This window comes from Fundulus heteroclitus, chromosome 3, assembly GCF_011125445.2.
Source record: "Fundulus heteroclitus isolate FHET01 chromosome 3, MU-UCD_Fhet_4.1, whole genome shotgun sequence".
Classification (NCBI taxonomy): Eukaryota; Metazoa; Chordata; class Actinopteri; order Cyprinodontiformes; family Fundulidae; genus Fundulus; species Fundulus heteroclitus.
The window spans coordinates 9,733,134-9,760,582 of record NC_046363.1 but is presented as its reverse complement, the minus strand read 5'-3'; the positions used below and the strand labels follow the sequence as shown (position 1 = coordinate 9,760,582).

The 27,449-nt window shown below is 42.3% G+C and overlaps 1 protein-coding gene across 5 annotated transcripts in view; it reads right to left on the bottom strand.

Moving 5' to 3' along the window:
• The window catches only part of LOC105933390 (plectin), a 146,149-nt gene that overhangs the window by 80,519 nt on the left and 38,181 nt on the right, over window positions 1-27,449 (bottom strand). The window contains exon 1 of one of the 5 annotated variants that reach the window (XM_036129895.1): window positions 1,112-1,262. The exons of the other annotated variants lie outside the window; for them this stretch is intronic. Coding sequence (XP_035985788.1) covers window positions 1,112-1,181 — 70 coding nt within the window. The 5' untranslated portion in view covers window positions 1,182-1,262. Of the gene's footprint in view, window positions 1-1,111; window positions 1,263-27,449 lie in introns of those variants that run through there. 5 annotated transcript variants of the gene reach the window in all.

Below are 27,449 nucleotides of genomic sequence, written 5' to 3'. Positions count from 1 at the left end.
GCAAATTAAAACAAATCTCTTTAGGATGGGTTTGGAAAGCAATGAGTTTTTCCCCCACACAGGGTCAAGTTGGTCTGGATACCTTTTTTTTTGCTTCCTTTAATGAATGAAAACCTCATTTCAACAGTGCATTTTGAATTTTTCCTCAGGTTTTCTTTCTCTGATATTAAATTTTGCTCGATGATTGGAAATATTTAAGTGTGACCCAAACAAAAAAAAAAAAAAAAAAAGCAAAAACAGAAGAGCTCTGTAAGGGGAGGAACACTTTTTTCACAGCTCTGTGTACTCCTAGTTCCACTCACTGTGGATCACACCAACTTTCCTTTTCTAGAGTGGAAAGAATTTCAGTCACAGATTATGACTCCCAACACTCAACTTATTGCCGGAAAATAAACGTAGGAAGACAAAGTTTGCCAAGTCTTGTTCATTCTTACTTACTGTCATAGTCACTGAAGTGTCCAGATGTATTCAACCATGCAACCCCCCCCCCCCCGCCCCCAGAAACTGTATTGTACCCCCCATGATAGGAGTTAAAGGACAGCCGAGTGTCAAACAGAAACATGACTGCTTTCTATAATTTCTCCAGAGAAAATCTTCTCTTCAACATTTTGAACCAATTATCCAGCACTTCTTAAAAAACGATAGTCTATCCAACAGAATATTGCACAAAAGCCAAACTATTTTTTTGCCTCTCCCACATTAACATAAAAGTAATTGAAGTCAGACCTTGATGGCGAGTTCCACAAAACAACTGGTGAATACAATAACACTTTGTGCTGTAAACAAGTTCCAGCAGTGGGATCTGGACAGAAAATTTGAACCAGCTCTCTTTTCCTCAGCGAGAGCTGCACACCAGCTCAGCGAAACAGCAGCAGGGATCAGACTTGGCATGCAAGACATGTCTTGCACCACTTAGAAGTCAGGAGGATTTCGCTGCAGTTGCACAAGACGAAGTCACAAATTTTGCCAAATTCATACTTCGGTCCTTAGAGAGCAAAGTGGGAAAAAATTACAATTGTTCCCCGCAAAAGACCACACCCCTCGGTGTGACTAATGCTGCGAATGATTCCCCTCTGCCCTCTCCTCTCAGTGCTACGTTACATCCACTTACCTTTTTTAGGGCTTAGCCAGAAGCGATCTCCGAGGGGATCTCCGCTCTCCCAGCGGCTTTGAACTGACATTTTCTGCAAAGGCTTCAGCGGCTCCGCACCTCTTTACCACACTGTATCTGCTTCTGCTATTTGCCCCTAGAGAAACCATCTGCCCATCAAGTGGATACACAGAGCAGGCAAAACTGGGCTAAAAAAGTGCTGGAGCAGGGGGTGGAGGGGTGCCTTCAGGGTGGAGAGAGGGTTTTTTTTGAGAAAAGGAGAACAAGGGAATCTTTTCATCTCTGTCCCATAAATGCAGAGGAACATCCACACCATAAATCTGAGGCCCATGTCAGGCCAGACACATCCTTTCTGCTGCCCTGGATACCCTGCTCCATGTGCCATACATCTGAAGGAACCCACGCTTTACTCTGGCACCAGCCAGCAGAGACTGCACACTGGACTCTTTGTCCAAGAGACGAAGCAAATTACAGACCCAGAGATTAAGAGGAAGAGTGTACAATGGAGGAAAACGCAGAACAAAGAAGCGAAATAGAGATAGATGGAGAGAAAAACAAAGAGCTAAAAGTCCTCCTGTCCCACCAGGGAACTCAAAATACGCCCATCAGCAGCTCTATCGTTGTTTGTTGTTTTCCCGTTCTTTGGTTTACGGGGAGTAATTCAGCATTTTGTAAGTTGTTAAAAAAAAACACTGAGTTCATTTACAATTGCAGTTAGGTATGCGCAAACCTAATGAAAACTGGTTTAAGATCTTTTGTGGAACCAGCACTACTTTGCAAACACCCTACAAGCAGTGTAGGTGATAGTACCTCATGGAAATCTTTTTTAACTCCATGTTACAACTACTAACCCAATGGATTGAAAACATTACAGGGTTTTCAAATACATAAAAAATGTAAAATATGTGGTGTGCATACAGTTTGGGCCCCCCTTGAAAAACACAACCATCTTTCACTGCAAATACTGACGGAAAGGTGCTGTACATACCTCTCTGGCATTTAGATCAAGCTTAGTTAGACCAAAAAGAGATCATTTGTGAGGCTCAACTTTCAAGTCTTCACAGATTCTCAGTTGGATTTAGGACGGTACTTTGACTGGGCCATTCCTCACACCTGAGTGTCCTTTGATCTGAACCGTCCCATTGTAGCTCAGGCTGTATGTTTAGGGTTGTTGTCTTGCTGGTAGGTGAACTTCCACCCCAAGTTAAAGTCTGGTGCCTGTCTCCGGTGGTCTTCGGGTGAGAGATATCCCAGAGATATTCCAAGATTGATCCTTTACAACCTTATACAGCTTTAACGTTCTTCTCAAATGTATCCCTGACCTGTCTGATGTGTTCCATGGTCTTCACTGTACTATTTGTGCACCACTTTAATTAGCTTAAATGCAGAAAATGTCAATAAAATACTTTGATGTTTATTATTGTAACATGAAAAAAAAAATCCTGCTAAAAAGTTGAAAGGGTATAAATGCTTTTCCAGGAGCTGTATTGACATTGAGTATCCATTGAACTTGGCTTAAAACACATTAAGCCTCTGCTAAACATCAAACTTCATGTTTGTGCAGAGCTTAATATGAAGATGAAAGACATCATTCCAGTAAATCATACTCAAACAGAGGTTGCTCCATACAAAATGGAGCTACAGTGTGGGCAGTGAGGAAGGTGTAAAATGGCTGCAGGGTGTGCCCGCTCTGCCAGTAGCAGCCAGTGGAGGCCAGCCCTCTGTGCCAATCCGAGGCACACCTAGGTGTCTGACTGCAAAAGCACAGTAACTAACAAATCTGTGCAAATAAAGCCTATAAAGATCAGGCTTTTTATATACATATATAAAAGGAAGTAATTGAATAGTTGTCTCTATGACTCAACATCCGCTGTTACAGTTGGGAGTGGTCTTGCTTTGGTTGCTACAGCAACACTGCCCGCAGGTTAGGCAAATAATCTGCGCTGTCCACGACGGAGGACCTTGCGGCACATGGGCATGTTGCTGTTGCCGGGGGCAACCAGCAATAAAAACAAAACCCGATACAAGATCCAGACCCGGGCTTCCTGACTCCGTGCCACATTGTGGACATTTGCATTGTAACCTGAAGAGGCAGGGCTTTATTTTTAGACAAAGATCCTGATGAGCAGCTAATGAAATATAGACAAACAGAATACAGGTTCCCCCCGTCTCTCGGACAAAAGTTACGATCCCAGACATGCACACTGTGAGATTGGATTTATTATCCTCACTCCCATAAAACCCTCCCAGTCTGGTGAGAATGAATCAGACGCATTCCTTCTGTCCTCAAAGAGTGAAACAGAAAAACTGACTGCATGAAAATGATTGTTCCACAAACGAGAGACCTTCAGTGAGCTAGCTAAATGAGTAAGTAGAGAAAAGGCCCATTCTGCCACAGCGCCGGAGTCCAGTTACAGGCAGCAGTGACTCACAGTCATCATCTGTGACTTTCATAAATTGGCTACTTCTGTGTTTAACCGACAGTGAGAGGGGCTCTTGTGACTCTTTAATGGAGGAAAATCGCATTACGGCTGAAACAATGCGGGTCAGTTAACTTGTTAAGTTCAAGCTAATTCCAATCAATGTGATTCAGAAAGTCAAAAGACTTGAAATAACCCAACGTAGGGAGAGCTGGGTTTTCAGATTAACCGAACAAGACAAGAAAGCCGATCACTCCTTGGAAAGCAGTCATTCCGGCACAGTGAGGCGAGGTCAGCGCACAGCCCCAGCAGGAAAGGACGGTTTTCAGTTCAGTCTTTATCTGTGGGAGAACCGAGTGCAACAGTCCATGTGCAGGAATGAGTGGCGAAAACGTAACGGCTCGTGCGAGGAATTTGTGGCCTTACTTTCGCAAGATGTCCTCAGGAAAGCTCCAGGAATGTTGCAGTCATTTAGTGTTGCAGCAGCAGACTATAATTTGTAGAGTAGAACCGCACCTGGCATGCCCTCTCATGTAACAATGTCAGGAGATTTAAAGTCTGGCACCTGGTACAAAAAAAAAAAGGACTAGCAGGTATAACAATGAGTCCTTGATTGGTGACTTCGACTGAGCGGTTCCAAAGAAAAAATAAAAATCTGATTTTTTTTTTTTCATTTTTCTTTTTTTTTTTTTTTTACCCCGAACGGCGATCGCATCATATGTCTGCAGCTACAGGTTGTGGTGACTTCAACACTCTTTGAAGTGGTACCTCCTATACAGAGGAATGTCGACTGCTCATCAAAGTTGCAACAAACTAACAGGAGATCAGACTTCAGCAAAAAAACAAACAAACTGAGGATGAGTCCAGATCCGTCATGAAACATGCTGTCTCTTAGAAATATCACAGTGAAGGTAAAAGTCTGCTAATTCAACAAAGAACAGGGGCTGAGACCGACTTTACAGTTATGCTAACCATGCTAATCACTAAAATATGTTTATTTCACTTTTTTTATACAGGTAGAACTTGAAACTCAAGGTTTCCTTTTCATGTGTGACCTGTTTTAAATCTACATGTAAAACTACATGTTAAAACATATAATTAATACAGCTTATATAATTGTCCTCGGAATATTTTTTAAACCCTTCTGTTTCGATATATAATCTACTTAAAACGCTAAGGACTATGTTACCACAGTAACCCTTTTTTTCTGTGTTTTTAAACAGTTAAACTGCATAGTTGCGTAACACTGGGAAAGGCGTGGTCCGAGTATGGATAATAATAAAAGATTACTTACAACTAGAAGGCGTATTGAAGCTGTTGTAACAATAGAAGGATGGATAATTGTAACACGCTGCAGTAAATCAGACATCGTTTCTCTCAATTATTCAGTTGGTAAAGAGCTGGGATTCTTTTATTTTGAGTAAATCTTAAAGATCAAACTGAATATAGTTCAACATGGTGCAGTTCTGTATTTTGAGGTGTGCAAAATATTAAAGTTAGTGAGCTATAATCTATTTAGTAATGGTGTAAAAGAGATATGCTGTTTATTTGCAGTTGACTTTATTTGGAACGATGTATCTGTCCCATAGCCTTATGGATTTTGCTTCCGTGATGGGAAAAGAAACAGCTCTGTGTTATTGAGCAATTTTTGAGAACAGCTTTGTTTCACTTTACCAAAAAAAACATTTTATTTCTAAGAAAGTTAAATTTTCAGTGTATACAAACAAATAGAGACATTAGCTATGTTTACATGGACAAAATTTCACGATCGGTTTAAAATGTATTCAGATTAAATCATCAGATTGTACCATTTATATGGGCACACAATCAATTAGTCCAATCATAATGTGCGGGTATATGCACCTGGCTTTATTCAGAATATAACCACTCTGACATACGCAGTTATCAAATTCCCCTAAAAAAAAAAACACAGAGGAAGTACTTCTGTCCATCCATCCGTCTTCTTCCGCTTATCCGGGGTCGGGTTGCGGGCGCAGCAGCTTCAGTAGGGAGGCCCAGACGTCCCTCTCCACAGCCACTTGGGCCAGCTCCTCCGGGGGAATCCCAAGGCGTTCCCAGACCAGCCGGGAGACATAATCCCTCAAGCGTGTCCTGGGTCTTCCTCTGGGCCTCCTCCTGGTGGGACGTGCCCGGAACACCTCACCAGGGAGGCGTCCAGGGGGCATCCTGACCAGATGCCCAAGCCACCTCAACTGGCTCCTCTCGACATGGAGGAGCAGCGGCTCTACTCTTAGTCCTCCCCGGATGACTGAGCTCCTCACCCTATCTCTAAGGGAGAGCACAGACACATAACGGAGAAAACTCATTTCAGCCGCTTGTATCCAGGATCTCGTTCTTGCGGTCATGACCCAAAGCTCGTGACCATAGATGAGGGTAGGAACGTAGATCGACCGGTAAATCGAGAGCTTCGCCTTTTGGCTCAGCTCTCTCTTCACCACAACGGATCGGTACATCGCCCGCTTCACAGCAGACGCCGCACCAATCCGCCGGTCGATCTCCCGCTCCATCTTCCCCTCATTCGTGAACAAGACCCCAAGATACTTGAACTCCTCCACTAGGGGCAGCACATCCTCCCCAACCCGGAGAAGGCACTCTACCCTTTTCCGGTTCAAGACCATGGTCTCGGATTTGGAGGCACTGATCTTCATCCGGCCGCTTCGCACTCGGCTGCGAACCGCTCCAGTGAGAGCTGTAGATCACGCCCTGATGAAGCCAATAGGACCACGTCATCCGCGAATAGCAGAGACGCAATCCTAAGGCCACCAAAACTGTGTAATATTCTAGGTTCTGTTTTGTTTTGTTTACTCTCCTGCCTTAGGTTCTCTGGCTGCTTTGAGTTTTGTCTTCTCCAGGTTCCTGTTTAGCTTGTTTACAGTTAGTTTATCCTGTTTTGGTCATCCGTGTTAGTCTTAGCTTTATCTTCTGTTTTAGTTTTATACTTCGGGGTTGTTTTGTTTCTTATCAGGTCTGGTGTAGTTTGTTTATGTCCACTTGTCCTCTCAGCTTATTAGGTTTGGTTTCTGATCTGTTCTTGTTTTGAGCCTCAGCACTGATGTCTGGTCTAATTACTTACTCTGCACACCTGCCTAACTCCACCCCTGCTGCAATCATCTCTGACCGGTTTCACCTGCCTCCACCGCCATATATACTGTTGAGAGCAGACATCAGTGCCAGGTCGTCTTGTTGGTCTTGTCATGTTTTTGGGTGAGTCAATCCTGATCTGATGTTTGTTTTTGGAATTTTGATCTAGTTTTTCCCTTCCAGAGAACCTGAGCTATTCTGTCATGTTACCAGTCAGTTTCTGTTCCTATGAAGTTCTGGATGTTTTTTATTAGTCTTTTTGATTCTTTAGTCCTTTTTGCATTGCTCTGCTTTTTGTTTAATAAATTCCTTTTTTAAGAACCTCTGCTGGTCTAGCTGAATTCTGGGTCCGCTGCCGTGATTCATTACAAACGGATCCCCTCAACACCTTGACTGCGCCTAGAAATTCTGTCCATAAAAGTTATGAACAGAATCGGTGACAAATGGCAACCTTGGCAGAGTCCAACTCTCACCGGAAACGAGTCCGACTTACTGCCGGCCCAGACTCTGACACCGGTTGTACAGAGACCTGACAGCCCTTATTAAAGAGCCCGGTACTCCATACTCCCGGAGTACCCCCCACAGGATCCCTCGGGGGACACGGTCGAATGCCTTCTCCAGATCCACAAAGCACATGTAGACTGGTTGGGCAAACTTCCATGCCCCCTCCAGAATCCTGCTGAGGGTGTAGAGCTGGTCCAGTGTTCCACGGCCAGGACAAAAAACACACTGCTCTTCCTGAATCCGAGATTTGACTATCCGACTGACCCACCTTTCCAGAACCCCCGAATAGACCTTACCAGGGATGCTTAGGAGTGTGATTCCTCTGTAGTTAGAACACACCCTCCGGTCCCCCTTTTTAAATAGGGGGACCACCACCCCAGTCTGGCAATCCAGGGGAACTGCCCCCGATGTCCATGCGATGTTGCAGAGCCGCGTTAACCAACACAGCCCCATAACATCCAGAGCCTTAAGGTACTCAGGGCGAATGTCATCCACCCCCGGAGCCTTGCCACCGAGGAGCTTTTTAACAACCTTGGCAACTTTAGCACCAGAGATGGGAGAACCCGACCCAGAGTCCTCAGGCTCTGCTTCCACAAAGGAAGACGTGTTGGTGGAATTAAGGAGGTCTTTGAAGTATTCCGCCCACCGACGCACGACGTCCCGTGTTGAGGTCAGCAGCACACCACCCCCACTATAAACTGTGTTGGTACTGCACTGCCTCCCCCTCCTGAGACGCTGGATAGTGAACCAGAATCGCTTCGAAGCCGTACGGAAGTCTTTCTCCATGGCCTCTCCGAACTCTTCCCACGCCCGAGTTTTTGCAAGAGAAGTACTTCTCTCTTTGCTAAACAACAATAAATAGTAAACAAAGCAGTGCTATATGAGCTTTTTTGTCTTCTGAGCACTCAGGCTGCACAATGTTCAAATTACAGTTGAAGCTTACTGAGAAAGCAACAATTTGAGCTCTTATTGTTTTCCATAGAGGTTGTATTGGGAGCCCCAACCGGTTTGCTTCACAGCGTATTTCCGCAAATACGTCAAGTTTACGTCTGTCGCACATGCACAGTTGTGTCAGTTTGCCACATTTGGAATAATATGAGCCTGACAAGCGTTTATGTGCAAGTTAATCGGATTTTCAATGGGCATAAACCACCCCTCTCATTTCGATTACAATTCTATTCCGACTGAGCTTAATCCGATCATCATATTCCAATTGGCTTGTTTGCATGACTGTTTGTTTTTATTCCGTGCAGCCGTTTATTCTGATTACTCTTGTCCATGTATATGTAGTTAATGTGTTTTCTGGTTAAAACACATTAGCTCCTACACAGAAACTGGAACAGTTAAAACTCAGTTTCAGCTGGTCAAGTATTTACTAGATCAGAATTAGTCTACATAATCTATTAATATGCAAATTAATTTGGAGACATAATTATTTATTGAACTTTCTTACATGGAACTCTCTAAGGCCAACATCAAAGAAACATTCTGATGATAGACGGTCAATAAAATCTCACATAATGATTGTTAAGTCACACGTTTAAAGTGAAATACACTGGAAGCAGTAATACACGCTGTAACTAAACATTGTTAAACTGACAAAGTAAACAGCCAGTTTTATTAAGTGCGAGCAGCTTTGGACTTGGATCCCAACCACGCCCATGGTTCATGTATCCACAGTCCTGAAGTTGATGTAATTTTGCTTTCCTCCGCATGACAGTGCATCCTGTTTTTTTTTTTGTTTGTTTTTTTTGTAACACCAACAGCTAAAAGTGCTGTCTTTAAAGACAGTATAGCAGCCGAAACAATGGCCAGGTTTCCTGTTCCTTCACTGTGGAACATATCAGTGAGGAGGAGCGCTCCAACTGGGAACAATGCTGTGAGTTCAACTACGGTGGAGTACCAGCAGCCTGTTAAACTGCCAAAAACCCTGACTAAACAACATAACAGCATTTATGGTAATGATTTCTCCTTGACAGTGTGTGACCCCTGGGGACAATAAAAGCAGGGCATACACCACAACCAAGTCTCAAGTTACTCTCCCCAACAACTCCAGAGCAGTTTAACATTATGCTGCAGCTCCAGTGTGATGCAAAATACGCTGGGAGCAGTAATAAATGTTATTTTAATGTTCTACTGCAGTTAGGTACTGCTAAACATTATTATAAAATACTGGGCAGTGTTAAAAGGCTGTAGTGTTTGTTATTTTTCTCCAAATGGTGGCAGTAATCCAATGCTACCCACCCTGTAACACAGTGGTCCTCCCATTGGGTGTGTGTGGGTGTGTGTGTGGGGTGGGGGGGGGGGGTGCTATGTTCAATTCTGTTGCACAGATGCACAGAACAGCCTTGGGTTAAAAAACCCGGCTAAATGTGACAACAGCACCATCTGCTGTTTGGTCGGAACCTGCAGTCAGTAGCATGAAACGTTCATCGTAAATTAGCAATGAATGTCTCCGGACAATTAACATTAATCCTAAAAGAATATAAAGCTTAATGTATCTGCAATATGAATGGCTCGAGAAATTTTCAGCTAGTCTGTTTTAGGTCTCTATTTTATTGATGGTGCTGTTCATGGCTAGCTAAAAATAAAGTCATCTTTCCCTGGAGATAACGTGCTGTGTTTACTTTCATCTTCTGTTTGGACTGCAGGGATGTGTCAGGTATCAAAGCTTTTTTTTTACCTTTGTTAATATTATACAGTTCACTAAATGTGGCATTGTTAAAAAATCTCTACTTCTTAGAAACCATTTTTATAGGATGTGGTTAACTTTTATAAATTGTAAAAAAAAAAAAAAAAGGACTCGGTAATCATCAGGGCAGTGTCTTCAATGCATTAGGAGAGAAAACAATAAAGTTACATAACTGACCCATTTTATTGAGACGGGGCAGGGCGGGAGGGAATTTTTTCGTCATTCAAAGGGATGCGCAACAGAGAACATTGGAGAACCACTGCTGTAGCTAAAAAGAAGATTGGAGCAAAGATCCAACTGGGTGCTAACAGGACTTCCCCAGCCTGCGTGTTAGAGGTGTTTTCAAAATGTAATTAAAGTCCTGATGTATCAAAACAAAGATAATATGGTAAAAAAATTAAAAAAAGTAAATCACAAGAGCCTTTTCCCAGAAATTTACATGCTACAAAATTCTCAAATGACCCGAAATAAATGACAGACTGAGATCAACTTTTTTTACTTTGCTTAATTGTGTTAAATTACTCTTATATGTGTAATTTGTTGACAAGGGGAAACAATTAGGTTGACTCAAAGATTAATTTGTTTGATTACAATGTAGTCTATGAGGGGCACCCACACTTTTCAGCCTGCAACCCCCAAAACCCGCAGACTGACGACCCCCTTTTGGTGGGTGGGATGTGAACCTATAGTATTTTATTTTTTTTGTTTAATTAGTTATTTTGAGGGGCGGGCGGGGGGGGGGGGTGATAATGAAATACTGAATCTTTTTAGCACATCAGCAACAAATCATCTCAGGAGATGTCTCGTGACCCACCCAGGGGGTTCTGACCCCCACTTTGGAAATCCCTGGTCTATTTGACAGTAAAATGTTGGCACTGTTGGGACAGGTAACCAGCAAACCTAGCTTCCCAGAACCTTGTTAGCCTGCAGCTGATACCTGGCCTCACGTATCAAAGAAATGAGATGCTATCAGGTCCATGAAAACAGAAACCAGTCGGATCACCTGTTAGCATTCAGCGGGCTCTCTTTGAAGCTTTGCCAAGGCCTTCCTGTCGGGTGTGTCCACAGTAACTGTTCAAACTCCCCCACCCCAAACCCCGGGAACAGAAATATGACCCAGTGTGTTGTGATCTATTGCAAGGCTGTTGGAGAGGAATACCTGTTCAGTGGCAGAACATGTGCACCGAAAAAAAAAAAGAAATTAAACCCCTGACCAGCACATATATACACACTGAAACATGCACACACACACACACACACACACACACACACACACACACACACACACACACACATGTTCTCACATTGTTTCTTAGTGAGTAAAGCTCAGAGTAACTGAACGGCCACTCTAATTACCCATCATCTCAACAACCTTTAACGCCACAACGTGTCGGCCATTTTAACATCCAAGCAAATCAAAACACCCTGAAAGCAGGTGGTGCGGGTTGAACACAGATATTTTTTTTCTGTAAGCCTGCAACCCAGTCACCCATTTCATGACACGCCTTGAGGCGTGTAAGCCTAAAGAAGCAACAAATCACAGGAGCAGGGTGACAGTTCTCAAATACGAGGGGCCCAGCATTCACCCCGGGGGCTCGACCCCTCTCCAGTTGCATCATACTGGGTGTAAAAACATTCCAGATGTGCTGCACATAAGAGTGATTGCCTGGGAGGGCCGATCTTAACCTAGCCCATCTGATTCCTTAGATGTGTCATTCCTTTATGATTATAGCTTAAAACCTGCCCTTAACTCTGAGTAAAGCCTTTAAAAATCTATATATCCTGTATGTGTGTTCCTACAAGTCTAACATTAAACTGTTGGATTTGCCACGTGCGTCGAGGCATTCATCTAACTTGATCAGGGTGCGTCATCCTCAGCTGTTCCCCGCCCTCCTCCAGCAACATGGGCTCCAAACATGAATAAGGACAGGGAGGCACTCACCTGGAAAACAGAAAGAGAAACAAAAAGAAAGGTCACCAAAAAATAGAAACTGCTCTACTTTACATATGGTGGCAATAAAACCATCATTATTTATGCCCTGGAGCAAATCTAAAAGGCATGTAAGCAGAGATAAGCCGGCCTGATAATAGGGTTGTTTATAAAGCATTATAACAGCTAAACAACTCAAGGTTAAACTTTGCAGCCTTGGTGTCTTCAATGAAAACCAAAAAAATCTGTTAACTTCATGTGTCCATAGACAGCGTGAGAAAATAGTTGAATCATAAAAGTGTCATTCATCTTCCAGGGAAAGTGGTTGGGCGGCTTAGTGAATGATGCTGGATGGAGCGTGACGGAAAAGTGGTAATAAGGAGGCTCCACGCTACAGGATAACATCGCCATCTACTGGAGAGAAAGCTCAATAGCATGTTGGCAAATATTTAGAATCATTGCTGCAAACGCTGGCAGCTTATTGAAAGTCCTTTGAATATAATTTTGGGTTTTGGGCAGAACCCAAACAAATCACCTCTCATTTCAAGTATTTTTAATGAATCATAGCAAGTTAAGATGGCTCTTGATAAAACAGATTTTAAAAGGAGGTCCTATTCAAAATAATGAACTGGCTAAAAACCAGTGCTTCAAAAACAAGGCAAAGGATGTACACAATGCAAGAAATACATTCAGTGTAGAAACTGGCATTTCAGCTGTGGATCAAGATTAGTAAATTAAAGCAAAACTGGAAAAAAAATAGACATTTAGGGACAGAACCCACCAAGGTTCCCATGCAAGGACTTCTGTACCACAACCTTTTTTATTTTTAGATTTCCTTTTTTTGGTAATTTTATGTGTCATTATTAACTTTCCTAAAAAAAAAATAAAAAAATACTTGGTTTGTTTTGACATTTTTCAATTTTACTGCATAAATCCATCCAACAGGCTGAATATTGTATTGATCTGCCAAGTGTGAACTTGGGATACATGGAATATATTAGTGCATTCCAACCAGTTCTTTCTAATGTTAATATTGTATATACTTATACTGTGATCAACATATATTTATCATATATTCAGCAGCCTTTTAATATTTATGCTCCTGATATCAAGAACGGTTTCATGTAAAAGCACCATCATTAGGCATTTAGCATTTTCTTGAGGCGTTGTTAAAAGGTTATAAGGAGGTACAGTCTAACTGCAGTGAATGACAGACTCTGAGTCTTTTTTTGGTATAAATCCAGATTATTTGGTTCCCTAAAATGAGGCTAATGGGTTGTCTGAGAAGGGCCAAGATCAAAGATGAGATAAATCTAATGTATGGTGCGATGATATTTATTCCTCACATATTAGACCACAAAAGCTTTACATGGTCATTTTCCATCCATGTTCCACACAGCAAGGTCACTGGTGACACACAGCCTCCCTCTTCCATTTACTGTGAACAAGCATACGTTTTTGGTTAGCCAACCGTCAGATACAAAGGTGACAACAGCTTTAAAAGGTCCTGATATGAGGCGAACATTAACTGGTACGGCTCTTTTTAAGCGTAGAAACAGTTCCAACTCTTTAGTTTTGGCTCCTCTATAACTAGCCGTTAGCTCTCTGAACAAACAGGCCGAGTTTAGAAAAATCCTCCCTTTATTTTTGTCTAAATGGATACATTTAGCTTATGTGCATCTTAAGAAGATCCCAAAGGAGTCATCTACTTCAGGTAAGATATGAACTGCATATAACCTTTAAACTGAACCTAGAGCCGGGTAGTTATGAGGAAAATGGCATTAATTATACCCCAAATCCCCTGAAGTATTGTGGGACGTTATGGACTACAACTGAACACTTTGCCACCCATTGATTAACACGCCCCATATGCAGAACTGTTAAAGATCGACAATCTGTTTCAGTAAAAATCAAGTTTACATTCCATGCTGCAAAATCTTCTCCAGCTTTGAAACTACTGCCCAGATATTGGTAGCCAAACATATTGCCAAATAAATCACATGTATTGACTCTGTTATTGAATTTTAATGGTTACCTTTAATCATTGAGATTCTCATTTTTTGAAGCCAACTTCGAAAAGCCTGAACTATCCCTTTAAGATAACGGCTAGGTCGGATAACCGTATTTTGTCTTCTGTTGCTGATACAGCCGAATTTGCCGACTGTGACACAATAAAGGATTATTCTGTTTTAAACATCTTATTTGTTCAGCTTGAGAAATGCTCTGTCAGCATGTAGTCGTAATGTTGATATTGCTAGTTGACATGATTGTGCGAGGGCAGGACTTGGATAGAATACATTTTCCCATGTTAGTTATGCATCTATTTGTGTGTGAGGCATTTGAGAATATCTCATCTAACTCTTTGAACATCCAAACGACGCCCGGTTTCAGATTTACAGCTGTCATTTATGCTGATGTCACACCCTTTGAACTTAACTTTTACCTCCCACAGAGCCGGGCCTCCGTGCCGGACCTCCCCTCAGAAGCAGTAAAGGTTCCCGTGTTTATGAGCAGATTGAAAGAAGTGGCGACCAACCAGCAGCCCAGCTAGTGTTTCGTATACACGGCCCTGCTCCGTGTTAAATCATCACCCAATGACACGAGTGATCCGGGAAAGATCTCCCCCTCTAACATAGGAGCCAACGTGTGGTTTAGATTTCAACAGCTGACTGTCACTGTCTAAGTGTTTATGGAGAATATTTATAGCAGCTCTGATCTTTTAGGTGACAGGAAATGATGATCATGTTGTGGTGAGAAGTAAAACCTTAAGTAAGATAAAGTTTAGGATTTTATAGAATTATCGAAACATTTGACAAAGCTTCAAATGCTATTTTCCTCTTTTTGACAGATAATATTAAAAGAAAGATTACAACACAATTACAAATTGTTTGCTTTTTATTCAGAAAGATTTCAAAGGTAGGTAAAAAAACATATTGAGCAATTCCACGGACAAAGGTGTCCTCTTTAAAGGGTTCCTACATCTTTTCCAAACTGAATATTTTTTTTAACCTTTTTCATTCTGCACATTTGAAAATTACATAAATCATGAATTGAACACAATGATAAAGCTGGTTGAGAGGTAAAGAGACATTTGCTGTCTAGGCCGGTGTAAGATCAGAATTTACTTTCCAGTAAACTTGGAAAAAAAAAATACTTTTGTTAACTCATCTACAATCTAAATTGGACAAACCTGTCGCACTGCTTTGGTTTATAAGAGATCCATGTTAGTAGAACGAAGAAGTCGTTTCCATTCTTTGATAACAGACTCACTGTTGAGGTCTAAGAGCAAAGTGTGTTGTATCATAAAGTCTAAAGAGATGAGCTATGAACCAATCAGACAAGATAAGGTTGTCTCAACAATCCCACCGTCAAATAAAACAAATAGTACAAAAACGCAGTTGCCACTCTCTCATTGCTCAGAGGTCATCACATATTCTCTGAATCGGCAAACACGTGCTAGTTGGACTTTGCCAACAGGTACATGCTGTACGTAACTCATACTATGTGTGGGTCATCAGGCCACAGCATTCCGTGTAGGAGAAAGACATATACCCTTTCACTACAGCCTCACAGGGAGCCACAATGGACTGCTTTGCAAACTGTCCAATCAAATGAGAAGAATAAAATACAAGCTGAATATAAAGAATAAAGTGATTTACCAGCAGGATGTCAGTGTCGTTTTGGACTGTTTTTGAGTTCTAGCGTACCTTTGTGGGCAGGTAAGGAGGACAAGATTCACTTCACAGGTTTTGAGGTTAAAGCGGATGGTGGAGCAGAGAGAAGCAGGAACTAGTCATAAGATGACAAATAGTCGGAAACAGGGATTTGTCAGTGCTAAACATAGGAGAACGTTTCTAAATTAATTTTATTTCTCACTCAAGTCAGAGTTCCTTTGAGAATAACGTTACCACAATTACATGAAAAACTGAGCGTTCAGAAAAATGGATGAACTGGGTTAGTAACTTTTCACAAGTTCTTACTCCACTATTCTGTGGGAGCAGTGATGGTCGCTGCCATCTAAACTTGTCCTGTGACACCAACAGCCAGCAAGTATTTCCACCAGTAAACACAACCTCAGAAACCTTCTGCTGGCCTTTTCTCTTCCCTGTGTGGAACAGCAGGTGCTGCCAGACAGAGAAACCCTCTGCCGGCCAAACACTCAGACGCAGGCTAACACTACAACACTTCTTCTCACTCTGTGGGAGGTCTCTGAACCCGACTGGAGCCTGATGGAGGCTCAGTGGAAACTTATTCATGGTAATCCCACTCAGTGTGGCAGCAAAAAGGCCTTTGAGCGGGAGAAAAATCCCTTCTCTGTGGGTTCTGTAGTAAGAGTCAGCGAACTCAGCAGAACACGCACAGAGGCTAATCTAACTGCTCAAACCGCTAACCCTGGGATAGAAACTGCTAAATTAGGCAGCTGCTGGCAGCAGTAAGTACGAAGAGGGCCAAACGGCTACAAAGAGCCCTGATTCATTGCAGAGTGGATGCAACAAGGCGAGGTTTAAACTGGATCATCTCTGCTACATCTATGAAGCCGGTGATTATGATTACTGGTCTGTGCTGCATTTGGTGTACGTCAAAGATCATTTGTGTCCATCCATTCATCCATCCACCCTTTTCTACTTAACCAGTGTTGAGCCCTGAGGGGAAACCCGGTCGTCCATCTCACCAGGTACAGTCTGGAGTCCATTCCTTGGGAACCCAGGATCAGAAGAGATATACCCTCTCTCCAGCGAGTTCTGGGTCTACCACAGGAGCCACTTTTAGAGGAACATGCCCAGAACTTCTCCAAACGGAGGCATCCAGCAGGCATCCTGGTCAGATGCCCGAACAACCTTAATTGATGAGCTTTGATATGGAGCAGCCATGGCTCTAGTATGACATCCCTCGGATGCCAGAGCTTCTCACCTCTTCTCTAAGGCTGAGCCTAGCCACTCTACTGAGCAAGCTCATTTTGGGTTCTTGCATCCAAGGTCTCCCTCTTTCAGCCATGAACCAAACTGCGTGATCACAGGTGAGTGCCAGAACGTCATACATGGACCAATAAATCAAGAACTACATTTTCTCCCAGCTATTTCTCCATCATGACAGACCACACACCGGATCGATGACAAAGGACAGCCATGGTTGAGTCCAACCTTCACTATCAACAAGCTTAACTTCATGCCAAGAAAAAAAATCTTGCTTGACTTTACAAAGGCCCAGAGAGCCCTATACAGCCTCCCCGGTAGCACCAGCCCAATAATCCCCCAGCACGCCCTAAAAATGTTACAAACCAATAAGTTCAAAACCTATAAGCTTCAGCAGTTGGATTTTGCATTTGAACAGACTGAATAAAAGTCAAATATTTTTGCACTGAAATGTTTACAAACTGAGATCCTTGCAAACCTCACCACTGGGAAATAAAAAGAGGATACTGTGTAACACACACACACACACACACACACACACACACACACACACACACACACACACAGGAATATTACTATGGATTACTAGGAATCGTGTTGATCACATCTTGCCTCACCTATTCTGTTACCATACTTGCAAATTTGTCATACCACTTTGGTTCTGCCATCATCTGAAATCATACAGTATCAATGTCTCTTGAACACTGCCACATTATCTTATTTACACATAAGAAGAAGTAATCAATATTCAGAGCATCTAAAGATTCAAAAAACTGATAATTATCAGGGTAGTTCTGATCTGTTCGCGAGTATTGGGTCAGAGTCATTTTACAACAACTTTAAATGATTACGATGTAATTTAAGTGACATCTCAATACTGGATCATCTCTGCTACATCTATGGGAGGAGCTGGTGCCCATCTCCGGCGGTCAATGGCAGCGAATCAGGGTACAGCCTGGACAGGTCGCCAGTCCATCACCCGGCCACACAGAGACAAACAGGACAAACTACCATGCACGCACACTCACACCTAAGGGCAATTTAGAGACACCAATTAACCTAATAGTCGTGTTTCTGGACGACTGGGAGTACCCAGAGAGATCCCACACATGCAGAGGGAGAACACGCAAAGTCCTTGCAGAAAGACCCCAAGTCAAACCCGGGGGTTGACCTTCTTTGCTGTAAGGGAACGGTGCTATCAACCGCACCACTGTGTAGCCTCTGTTATTTACACCTGACATACTTCAGTGACACCAATCGTTATTGGGGGCAACATGTCCTCATCGGGCAGTTCTAATTATTAGAAATCACCTCCGTATGTCCTTGATTTTACCACATGTGCTGTCCCATTCAGATGCTCTCCCTTCGCCCTGCTCTACACCTGGATCAGTTTACCACCTGGCTTTGTCTCCTTGCCTCCTTTCTCCCGTTTCAGCTTTTGTTTTTGTTCATTCCAGGCTTACCTTTGCTCGAACAGAACGACTCCATGCTGCAGATTTCCTGTCTGGAGACCTTTGGAACCTCAGGAATCAAAGCCGTTTTCCTTAACATCTCTCTTCTCTTTGATCTCAAAGTATAGCACTTTCTCCGCGCTTTCCGTCAAACACGTCACGCTACGCGGAGCAACAGGAAAGGAGTCTCCCTCCTCTTCCTCCACCACAGGTCAGAGCCGCCCTCTATAATAATACCTCTGTGCGTGTAAATGCGCGTGCATTGAGCTGAAGAGTTCACTGAAAAGCAGAAAGTCCAGCGATAAAGGGAATGCCAATAAGCAGGAAAGTAAGTAATAGACTCAGAGGTATGTGCCGGATTAATCAATCAATGATTATATTCACCTTAGACAACTCGCTACTCACTGCTGGTAAAATTATTTAGCTGGTTCTGGTTATTTGCATCAATCAATGTATTGTGTTTGGGACTCTTACGAATCACACAGAAACAAAATGAGCAAAATAAAATACCAATCATCAGAATTGCAAAAATGTACCTGGTGAGGTTGAAAATAATAATAATAAAAAAATACCCAACATGCACAATGAATGTTGTCCTGTATGCCAGGTGAACCCTAGCTCTAGGTGCTACACCGCACTGAGGTAATGGAGGAGGTGTAAGCGATGGCTAATGATTAACACCTATTCTTAAACAACAGCCTCAGAAACATTAACCCGGGTTTAAGGTGCCAAGTGAACACAAGGAGGGGCCAGAACTGAAAACTGAAGTAGTTTTATTCTCCTGATCATTTCATTTTTTTGGTGTATGACTAGCACATATGCCGCACGTGTAAGTGAAACAATTTCATATGCAACTACTTTAAGAGCAGCTAAGCAGAAAGGAAAGTATTTTCTCAACATGTGAAATCCTTCTGTTGCGTCCATCCGCTCTGAGTCTGCTTCATTCTAAACTGGATTTTATCTACGATGTTGGATCTCGCGTTGTCTCTTCTGACATTACCGCATTATAAAAGCGATAGCTAGAGGACATTATGATTGGATCGGTACTCATCGAGATATTTTCCAAGCTTTCTAGCAACAGCTCCTGTTTATATGCCTCCAACAGCCGTACTCAATGTCCCACGTTGTGCCACTGCTATAGGAACGCTCTGAGGCCGGAGACGTTTGGGGCCCACTGTCCGACACCACCTTTTTATCATAACTGGTGTGTGTAGGGTTATTTAGGTGACAATGTTAAAAAAAGGCAGGATTATTGTTGTGTATTGGAGGCAAAGTATAGTATTTTTTTAAATACTAATAAAAGGGCGCAATAAGTGTCAAAAGCTATGCAACAAAAACATTTCAAAACTGTGACAGCAATGACGGTGCATACTATTAAAAAAAGTAATGGCTATTATATTCCAAGTCAATCCGGAAGTTGCAGCCTACAGTAGCACTGACTGATGCATCGAGTAACTGGTGGTATATTTTAGGTTTGTCTTACCTCTGTAACTGAGTGATTCTGGCGTCGTTTTTTTAAATAGCTTTAACTCTCCCATTGAGCATCCGCCTCTTGTATCAGTGCAGTAGGGAGATTCAGTGTGGCAGCAGCTAAACTTATCCACAGACCTGGGAATAAGTGATTGACTCATACCAGTTCTAAAACAGCTTCTAGATTATATAGGAATGTGCATTACATGTATTTGCATTGGCCTTTTTGCAACATGATCAAAAGGGCCATTGGTTGATTTTAAGTTATTCAGTGTTACCTTAATGCATATTCAATTTATTTATTATTTTTTTAAAGGCGACATATAGTTTCCACCTTCTCACAACATGTTTCACACTTGCGATACCATACCACCTTAAGGACTTTGTTGATGGCTTCCTTTTTTACACATACAATGGATGTGTGGAACATGTCCGAGTAACAAGTTCAGTAAGGGACTAGGGAAACATTTAGCCCATAAAGAGTGGGATATTTTCCCATGTAAATGACAGTAACTCAACAACAGAAACACACAAATAATCCTGTAGGAATGCTAGACCTTTTCATCGCTAAGCATTTACTTTAGTGTGCGCTATAACAGTTAAAGGGCATATTACTAAAAAAAATTTAAGTTTTCCACTGGTTGTTGCCAAACAAACAGCAAATAGCCCTCGGTTGGCTGTTTTTAAAATGATAATTAATAAAAAACAGCAGTTTACCCATTCATGTTCCTTTCCGTCACTCTGTCTAAAGTCAGAGACATGCCTTTTATTGAATAGGTATAGTCTGGGTGGAAAAAGTGAATAATAAAGGAATTCTTTTGTATTTACATAAACAACTCTTTGATCCTATTTACTATGAGGGAGACACTGAGTTAAATCCCAGCTGTGGAGTAGCCTTACTACAAGATGGGGATATCCCCTGAGTCTCATCATGCTTCAAAATAGCCCAGCAAAGGAGAGGGGATATTCTCCCTGACGCATTTCCTGGTGGGATGCAGGAAAAGTGTGTCGCAGGAATGCCTTCAATTATGTTCAAAGTGAGAAGAGTTTTTGGAAAGTTAGAGGGAATGTTTGCAAACTGCTAATGTACGAGACACAAAGGCTATTAAAAGAGTCCATGGTTTGCACATAAAATACTTTCTGGAATAAAAACTGACTGCAGTCCAACACTTAATTCAGCACTTTCAGAACCCAGCTGTAACATGCTACCAAACCCTGACAGTAATCCTGTTTAGCACATTTAATTATTCCTCTGTGTATTACTGGAATAATAGGAGGAAAGAATGGAAGGCGTGTATGTCAACAAAACCAAGAATCGCAATATCCAGACTATTTTTTTTTTTTTTACATAGGCCACGTTGAGGCCAACACCCAGCTGGAAAGAGAATACATGGACCATCCTTCCATTTTATTGTGTCGTGGACAGAAACAATTCAAACTTTTTAGATTAAACAGTTCCATCCCATTGGAATGAGAATAAAAATGGGTTTCTGCCCATTTCTGCTTTGAGTTTTAAATAAAGGCAAATGGATCATGTCTGAGATGTCAATACTATCAAACAAGGTTGATCTACTCATGTTTATCACACCATGAGAATCTCATACCAGATCATGTCTACTTATTATAGGTTCTACACTTGAAGCTTGAATTTTAAACAAAATTTGACAAAAGATTGTTATTCAGTGAGTAAATTTGAATTGTTTATTTATCTTTGGTATATTAAAATGACAAACAGCAAGTCTGGCCTACTGTCATTTCAATAATTACTTTTGGTAATTTTATTCTAGTGGTTTATACCCAAGTATTGCTGCAGTGAAAACTAGTGCAATTAGAATGTCATATCTCAACTGTAAAAAAGCAATTTCACTGTTATAGTATGATTATTGGAATGTTAGAAAGTTTTTATTTGTTTTTTGCCCTAAAATGCTAAATCAATTCTCAACAATGCATAATGCTGACTGAAGCTCACAACCATTTGATTTAAACTGTCATGATATGGATGTCGGTTTACTCAGGTATACAGTAAGGTGAATGATAAAGTATAAAGAAAAAAATAAATATGTTTAAAACTTCCAAATTGACATTTATTTATTAATAAATAAATGTGTTTTGTGTCACATAAGCAAGGTTTCATTTTAATAAGGTATTGCAGCTTCTTTTAAACAGAGTTTCACCTTTTTTGGGGATCTTTGGAAGCTAGCTGTGCTCAATCAAAGATTAAATATACACGGACAGATGGGCACTAACCCAGACTTTGAAACTGCAGCCAACACAGATTAAGCCGATTTTTTTCTAGGCTTATGAAACAATGGAAAAGCAAACATGGGCTTATCTATTTCAATACTAAGACGCTGAGCAGAAAAGGTAAGTGAACAATTTCTATTTAAGGAGATGCAACTTCCTGAAACTTCAGAAAGTGCTTACGGTTTTTCCTTCCTGTCTTTGTAGTTTCTGTTTTGGAGAAACTTTTTTTGGTTGGCAAGATCCCAAGGTGGGAATGAAGTGACAAAGAGAAAAAAAAAAAAACTACTTTCTGAGGATATCTCAATCCAAATAAATGACTCAGAACTGAAACAGGTGTTCTTTGACTGGTCCATGAGCATCCAGTTCACTCAGTACAGTTAGCTCCTTAACCTGTTTTCCCATCAGCCACGTCGAAATACAGCTTCTCTACGGCTGTGACATGACTACGCTAAGCCGGCTGCTGTGTTGAAGTTTGTTCACAAAGTAATTTGTAATGTAGCAATCCAAGCATTTGCAGTATTTTGTTGACGTCTCTCCCATATGTCCTGTCAGCATAAAGTGCTGCATTGTAAGGCAGAGTCTGTCGTACTTCTCACTCGGTTGAGGCTGACAGTACATTCATCTTAATGCCACACTGTGGCGTCTCCTCATGCCGGGCCGCAAACACCAGCCTGAAACTATCCTAAATGCAAACAGTGTTCTCCGTTTTCTGCAACCTGCTGATAACGTCCCCTGGAAATGCATTATTCCCACCGGTTTGAAGAATGTTCACCCAGACCTGTAAATACTCACTGCACAATGTGTCATTATGGGGGAGCAGCGGCCTAAAATATGTTAGTAGAAATAACGGCGTGGTGTGACAAGCCCTCAGGGCCAGGCATGTCGATTTCACACACAAATGACAAATGAATCAAAGTAACAGAGAAATAGACCCATTCTGTCAAGACTGTCTAAATGCTAAAGATGCACAAAGCAAAAAAAAAAAAGCATGTCATCATTTTATACTGATCTGAACTACAAATACCACAAGTGAACTGAATTAGAATTAAATGAACCAAAGCACGATAATGTAGTAAGATGAATATTTGACATCTAAACAGCTAGTTTAAGTTCTTGTCAGTGTTTCAATAACATTTAAGGAAATGAAAACAAACTTAATTTCCCATTTTCCCATGCCGGAATGACAGCTATGAAAATTTCTGCATTATTAAAGCTATTTCCTTCAGACACAATAGTTTAGAGTTTGTACTTGAGTTACTTACTCCACTGTGTTCAGTCCTTTCTACTGCCATGAAATAAAAATACTTTGATATTTGATTAACATGACCGAGCAATGAGCTCCATTCTTTTCTACATTAGTGGTGTAGCAAGGAGAAATGCTAGAACCAAGGGACTTGGCTTGATGAACATTGTTTTTTAGCAGTATAACTTTAAGGAAACCAAGACATGCAGGTATATTGTAAATTGTTGTGCTACATGATTAAAGATACACCAAACTTTTAAAAGTTGTCATTTGAAACTTGTCTGATGAAATACACGAGAAAACTTTTAATTTTTAACTTTCAGCTTTAATTTCTCATCAAATGACTAGAGAATTCTCTGACCGTGTGACCTGCCAATATGTCGCAATGCAGGAGAGCACCATTCACATTAAAGCAATGTAATTTCATCATACACTGTTTTGTGGAACCTTTGATGTCACATGCAACGCTAAGGACTTTATCACATATTTCTGGGACATTTAGAGCTTTTCAAAAATGAAATTCTACAAGTAAGTAGTCAAGACATTTAATAAATCAGCTGGTGAGCAGATTAAGTACGTTTTCAGCATGACCGGCCCCCGACCAATGACCCCCTCGAAAGCTGAATCTTTCTTTGAATAATGATCACGCTAGATCACGCTAGCAACGAAACTCTTCAGCGTGGAAGCTTTTACTGAGGCAAGAAAACTCTGTTATTTCCAGTATCAGTGAGGTGTTTACAAAAGAAGTCAAGGGTGCAAAAGTTCTTTAAAATGAAAGCAGATGATCTACAGAGGAATGTCAGCTATTCATTCAAGCTGCTACGACCGGTAGAATGACAGGTGCTGGTCATTTCCCTTATTCACCAGTTGTACTTTTATAGTTTAGGAACTTTGAGACAGATGTTCTGGGTACAAGAAGGAGCTGCTGGCACAGGATGTTATTGGGTACCTGCTTTGAGGACATATCAAATTAGCAAAGGTCTCTCTAATATTACATATTTGTGTTATAATAGAAGCAACAGACTATTTACAAGAAATAAAAAACAAAACAAATAATGAAGATCATCTTTATCATCGCAACTTGTAAAAGCCAATGGATGGATGGATGGATGGATGGATGGATGGATGGATGGATGGATGGATGGATGGATTTAACCAATCCATTTGGGGAACAGAGGGCTGTCACTGTACATCGCCGGGGGAGCTTTCGGGGTCTAAGGGTTTTGCTCAGGGACCCCACCCCCACCTCACCAGGGGCCAACCTCTCAAAGATCTTCATCAGATGCAAGATCAGTGCTATAATGGCTTGTAGCTGCTGAGGTCTTTCAAATGGATGGTCTTTGGCGCTGGTACCAGATAAGAGGTCTACCACAGCTGTGGTGATTTTACCCAGCCTCAGGCTTAAGTTCCCCAAGCATCCCATAATTGCCACACAGCTGATGTCATCTAGGCCAGCAGCCATCCCCACCTTGATCTTTTGCAGCTCGTTCCTCACCTGAAATGTTGAATGGGAAAGAACGGAGGTGGGGAAAGGGGACTGTGTGGAGGTTTCTGAAGTGCACATGACGCCTGAGAGCTCAGAGGTGTTCAGGGGTGACTGTTCTGGTGGTTGGGTGAGTGGTTGATCAAACCTGTTAAAGAACTGGTTTAGGTAATTTGCCCATGCTAAATCTCCCACAGCCTGGGAGTTTGCTCTGTGACCCGGAATGGTTTTGAGGCTCTCCCAAACCCAACTGACATTGTTCTGCTGTAGCTTGCCCTTCACCATCTTTCTGTAGATGTCTTTTTTTTTACATCCTTTATCTTCCTTGGCAATTGCTTCTGCACAGCTCTCACATACTACTTGTCTCCTGATCTAAAGGTTATCGTCTCCTTGGAGAGAGCCTTTATTTCAGGGCTTGATATTGGAGAAACACAGAATCTTCAGTGTCAAGGACATCGCATGCTTTAGCAGCTATTCCTCTTACCAACCTCTTTGGTACACAGAGTAAATGAAAACTCCCCGTGTTTATGTGCGTCTCTGCAGTTAGCCACGTCTCAGTCAAGATAACTATAGCTTCTCCACAATAAGCTTGCTAATGCCAGGTGAGCGCTGCCAATTCAGCCACTTTGTTGGGAATGGGTTGCGACGCCCACTGTTTGTGTGGATCTCTCGTCACTTCCTTCTCGGCCTGTGAGGAAAATCAGGTTGCTTGGTGGGAATAGGCACAGTGGAGCTAATGAGCGCTAACAGCTGATCTCAGGAGTAAAAAAAGTGTGTGGCCGCTCACGCCGACTTACTGCCGGCAATGCGGGCCAGACTCTGACACATACAGAGACCTAACAGCCCTTCTTAAGCCGGGCGTACACTGTACGAGTTTTTCAGTCGTGGTACTTATATACATCTCAAACTGTGCGAGGGAACCGCGGGGTTTAAAAGTTCACCGCTCACGATCTGTGCGGCGCGACGCTCGGACGAGACTGGACTGCTCACACTGTACGTCGTGTCCCCTCTGGGACCGCTCGCTGTGGTGGCAGAGGCAGGCGGGCGATGGTAGGTGACAGGGACCCAGAGCAGGGGTTCGAGCCCAGCTCTGGCGAAGCCCGCAGGAGGCACCGGGCGTCAGGGGAACGGAGGGGAGAGAGAGGAGAGACGAGACGCATCAGCGGACGCGCGGCACGGCAGGTCGCCCGGCCCGCCCCCCCAACAAGCGGAGGAGTGCCGAAACAGGCGGCCAGCGCGTTGCGCGGACCGGACGGCTCGCCCTCCCCAACACCAGCCGGAGGTTGCTTCAGGGACGCTCGCTTCCCTCCCTCCGCTGGCGGGGACGGAGAGGAGGGGAGGGCGCTCCCTCGTAGCTCTGCTTGAACAGCAGGATGCGCTCACGAAAACCTCACGACAGCCGACTGAATTTCAAACATGTTTGATTTTCACCGATCGTCCGATTCCTGATCTGGAGGTAGTCGTGAGAAGCCAGTCCCCCCTCCTCCCCCCCTCTATGATCAAGCTGAAATTCGGCCGATTCAAAAAATGCTCGCACGACTGAAGAATCGGCCCGAAAAGGGGAAAAACTTGTACAGTGTACGCCCGGCTTTAGAGGGCCCGGTACTCCATACTCCTGGAGTACCCCCCACAGGATCCCCCTGAGGGACACGGTCGAATGCCTTCTCCAGATCCACAAAGCACATGTAGACTGGTTGGGCACACTCCCATGCCCCCTCCAGGATCCTGTTGAGGGTATAGAGCAGGTCCAGTGTTCCACGGCCAAGATGAAAACCACACTGCTCTTCCTGAATCCGAGATTTGACTATCCGACGGACCCTCCTTTCCAGAACCCCTGAACAGACCTTACCAGGAAGGCTTAAGAGTGTGATTCCTCTGTAGTTGGAACACACCCTCCGTGGTCCCCCTTTTTAAATAGGGGGACCATCACCCCAGTCTGCCTATCCAGGGGAACTGCCCCCGATGTCCACGCAATGCTGCAGAGTCGCGTTAACCAACACAGCCCCACAACATCCAGAGCCTTAAAGTACTCATTAATCCTAATCCTAAAACTAACATCCAAGGTCATAGACATTTGCAGCTTTCACATCTTCTGACGGGGTCCCAGCACCAAAGAACCTTTCTAATTTATGTCAATAAATCTCTCTAATTGCCTCTTTTTGTTTGAGTGAGACTCTCCAGATTGAAACAATTGAAGGCTAAAATTAGAGATTTTTCTTCACTGATAGCTCACAAACATTCTCTTTTCTCAAATTAGCGCTTCCCAGAACATTGATACATTTTGGGTCTGTCCTTACAACTCATGCAGTTTAGTTCCAGTTGAGCAGAGATCCATTCTTTTTATCATAAACTGCAATTCATCAAAAAATATTTTCATTTTTTATTGTTTTAATTTGTATTTGTTTTAATTGCAGCATTTGCTGCTGAATTATTACCTAATTAGTTGTAAGACATTTCCTACAACTGATGTTACTTTAAACATGGTAGCGAAAAAATATAAATATAAAAATGAAGAACAAAAAAAAAACAAAAGCAACATGACTTGCAGGTAAAATTTAGTGTTAATCTAATCAACGTCTAGCCATCATATCACCATGCCAACACTGAAAACAGAAACTCAAAGCAGCACATGGACATACAGAACTGGTTCTGAGGTGATAGAGAAACTTGATGAGTAACTGTAGTAATATTCAATGAGTTGGATAGAAAAAAGTATAGATATTTGCTGCAGGACATGTACTCACTGATGACAGCCATTTTATTCCCTGATTAGAAACATCCAAAGGTCTGTTCACATCTCTATACTGATGCAGATTTACAAATGAGGAGAGCTAAAAAGGCACACATTGATTAGGCACGATTTCACCAATGAATAATGGTAAATAA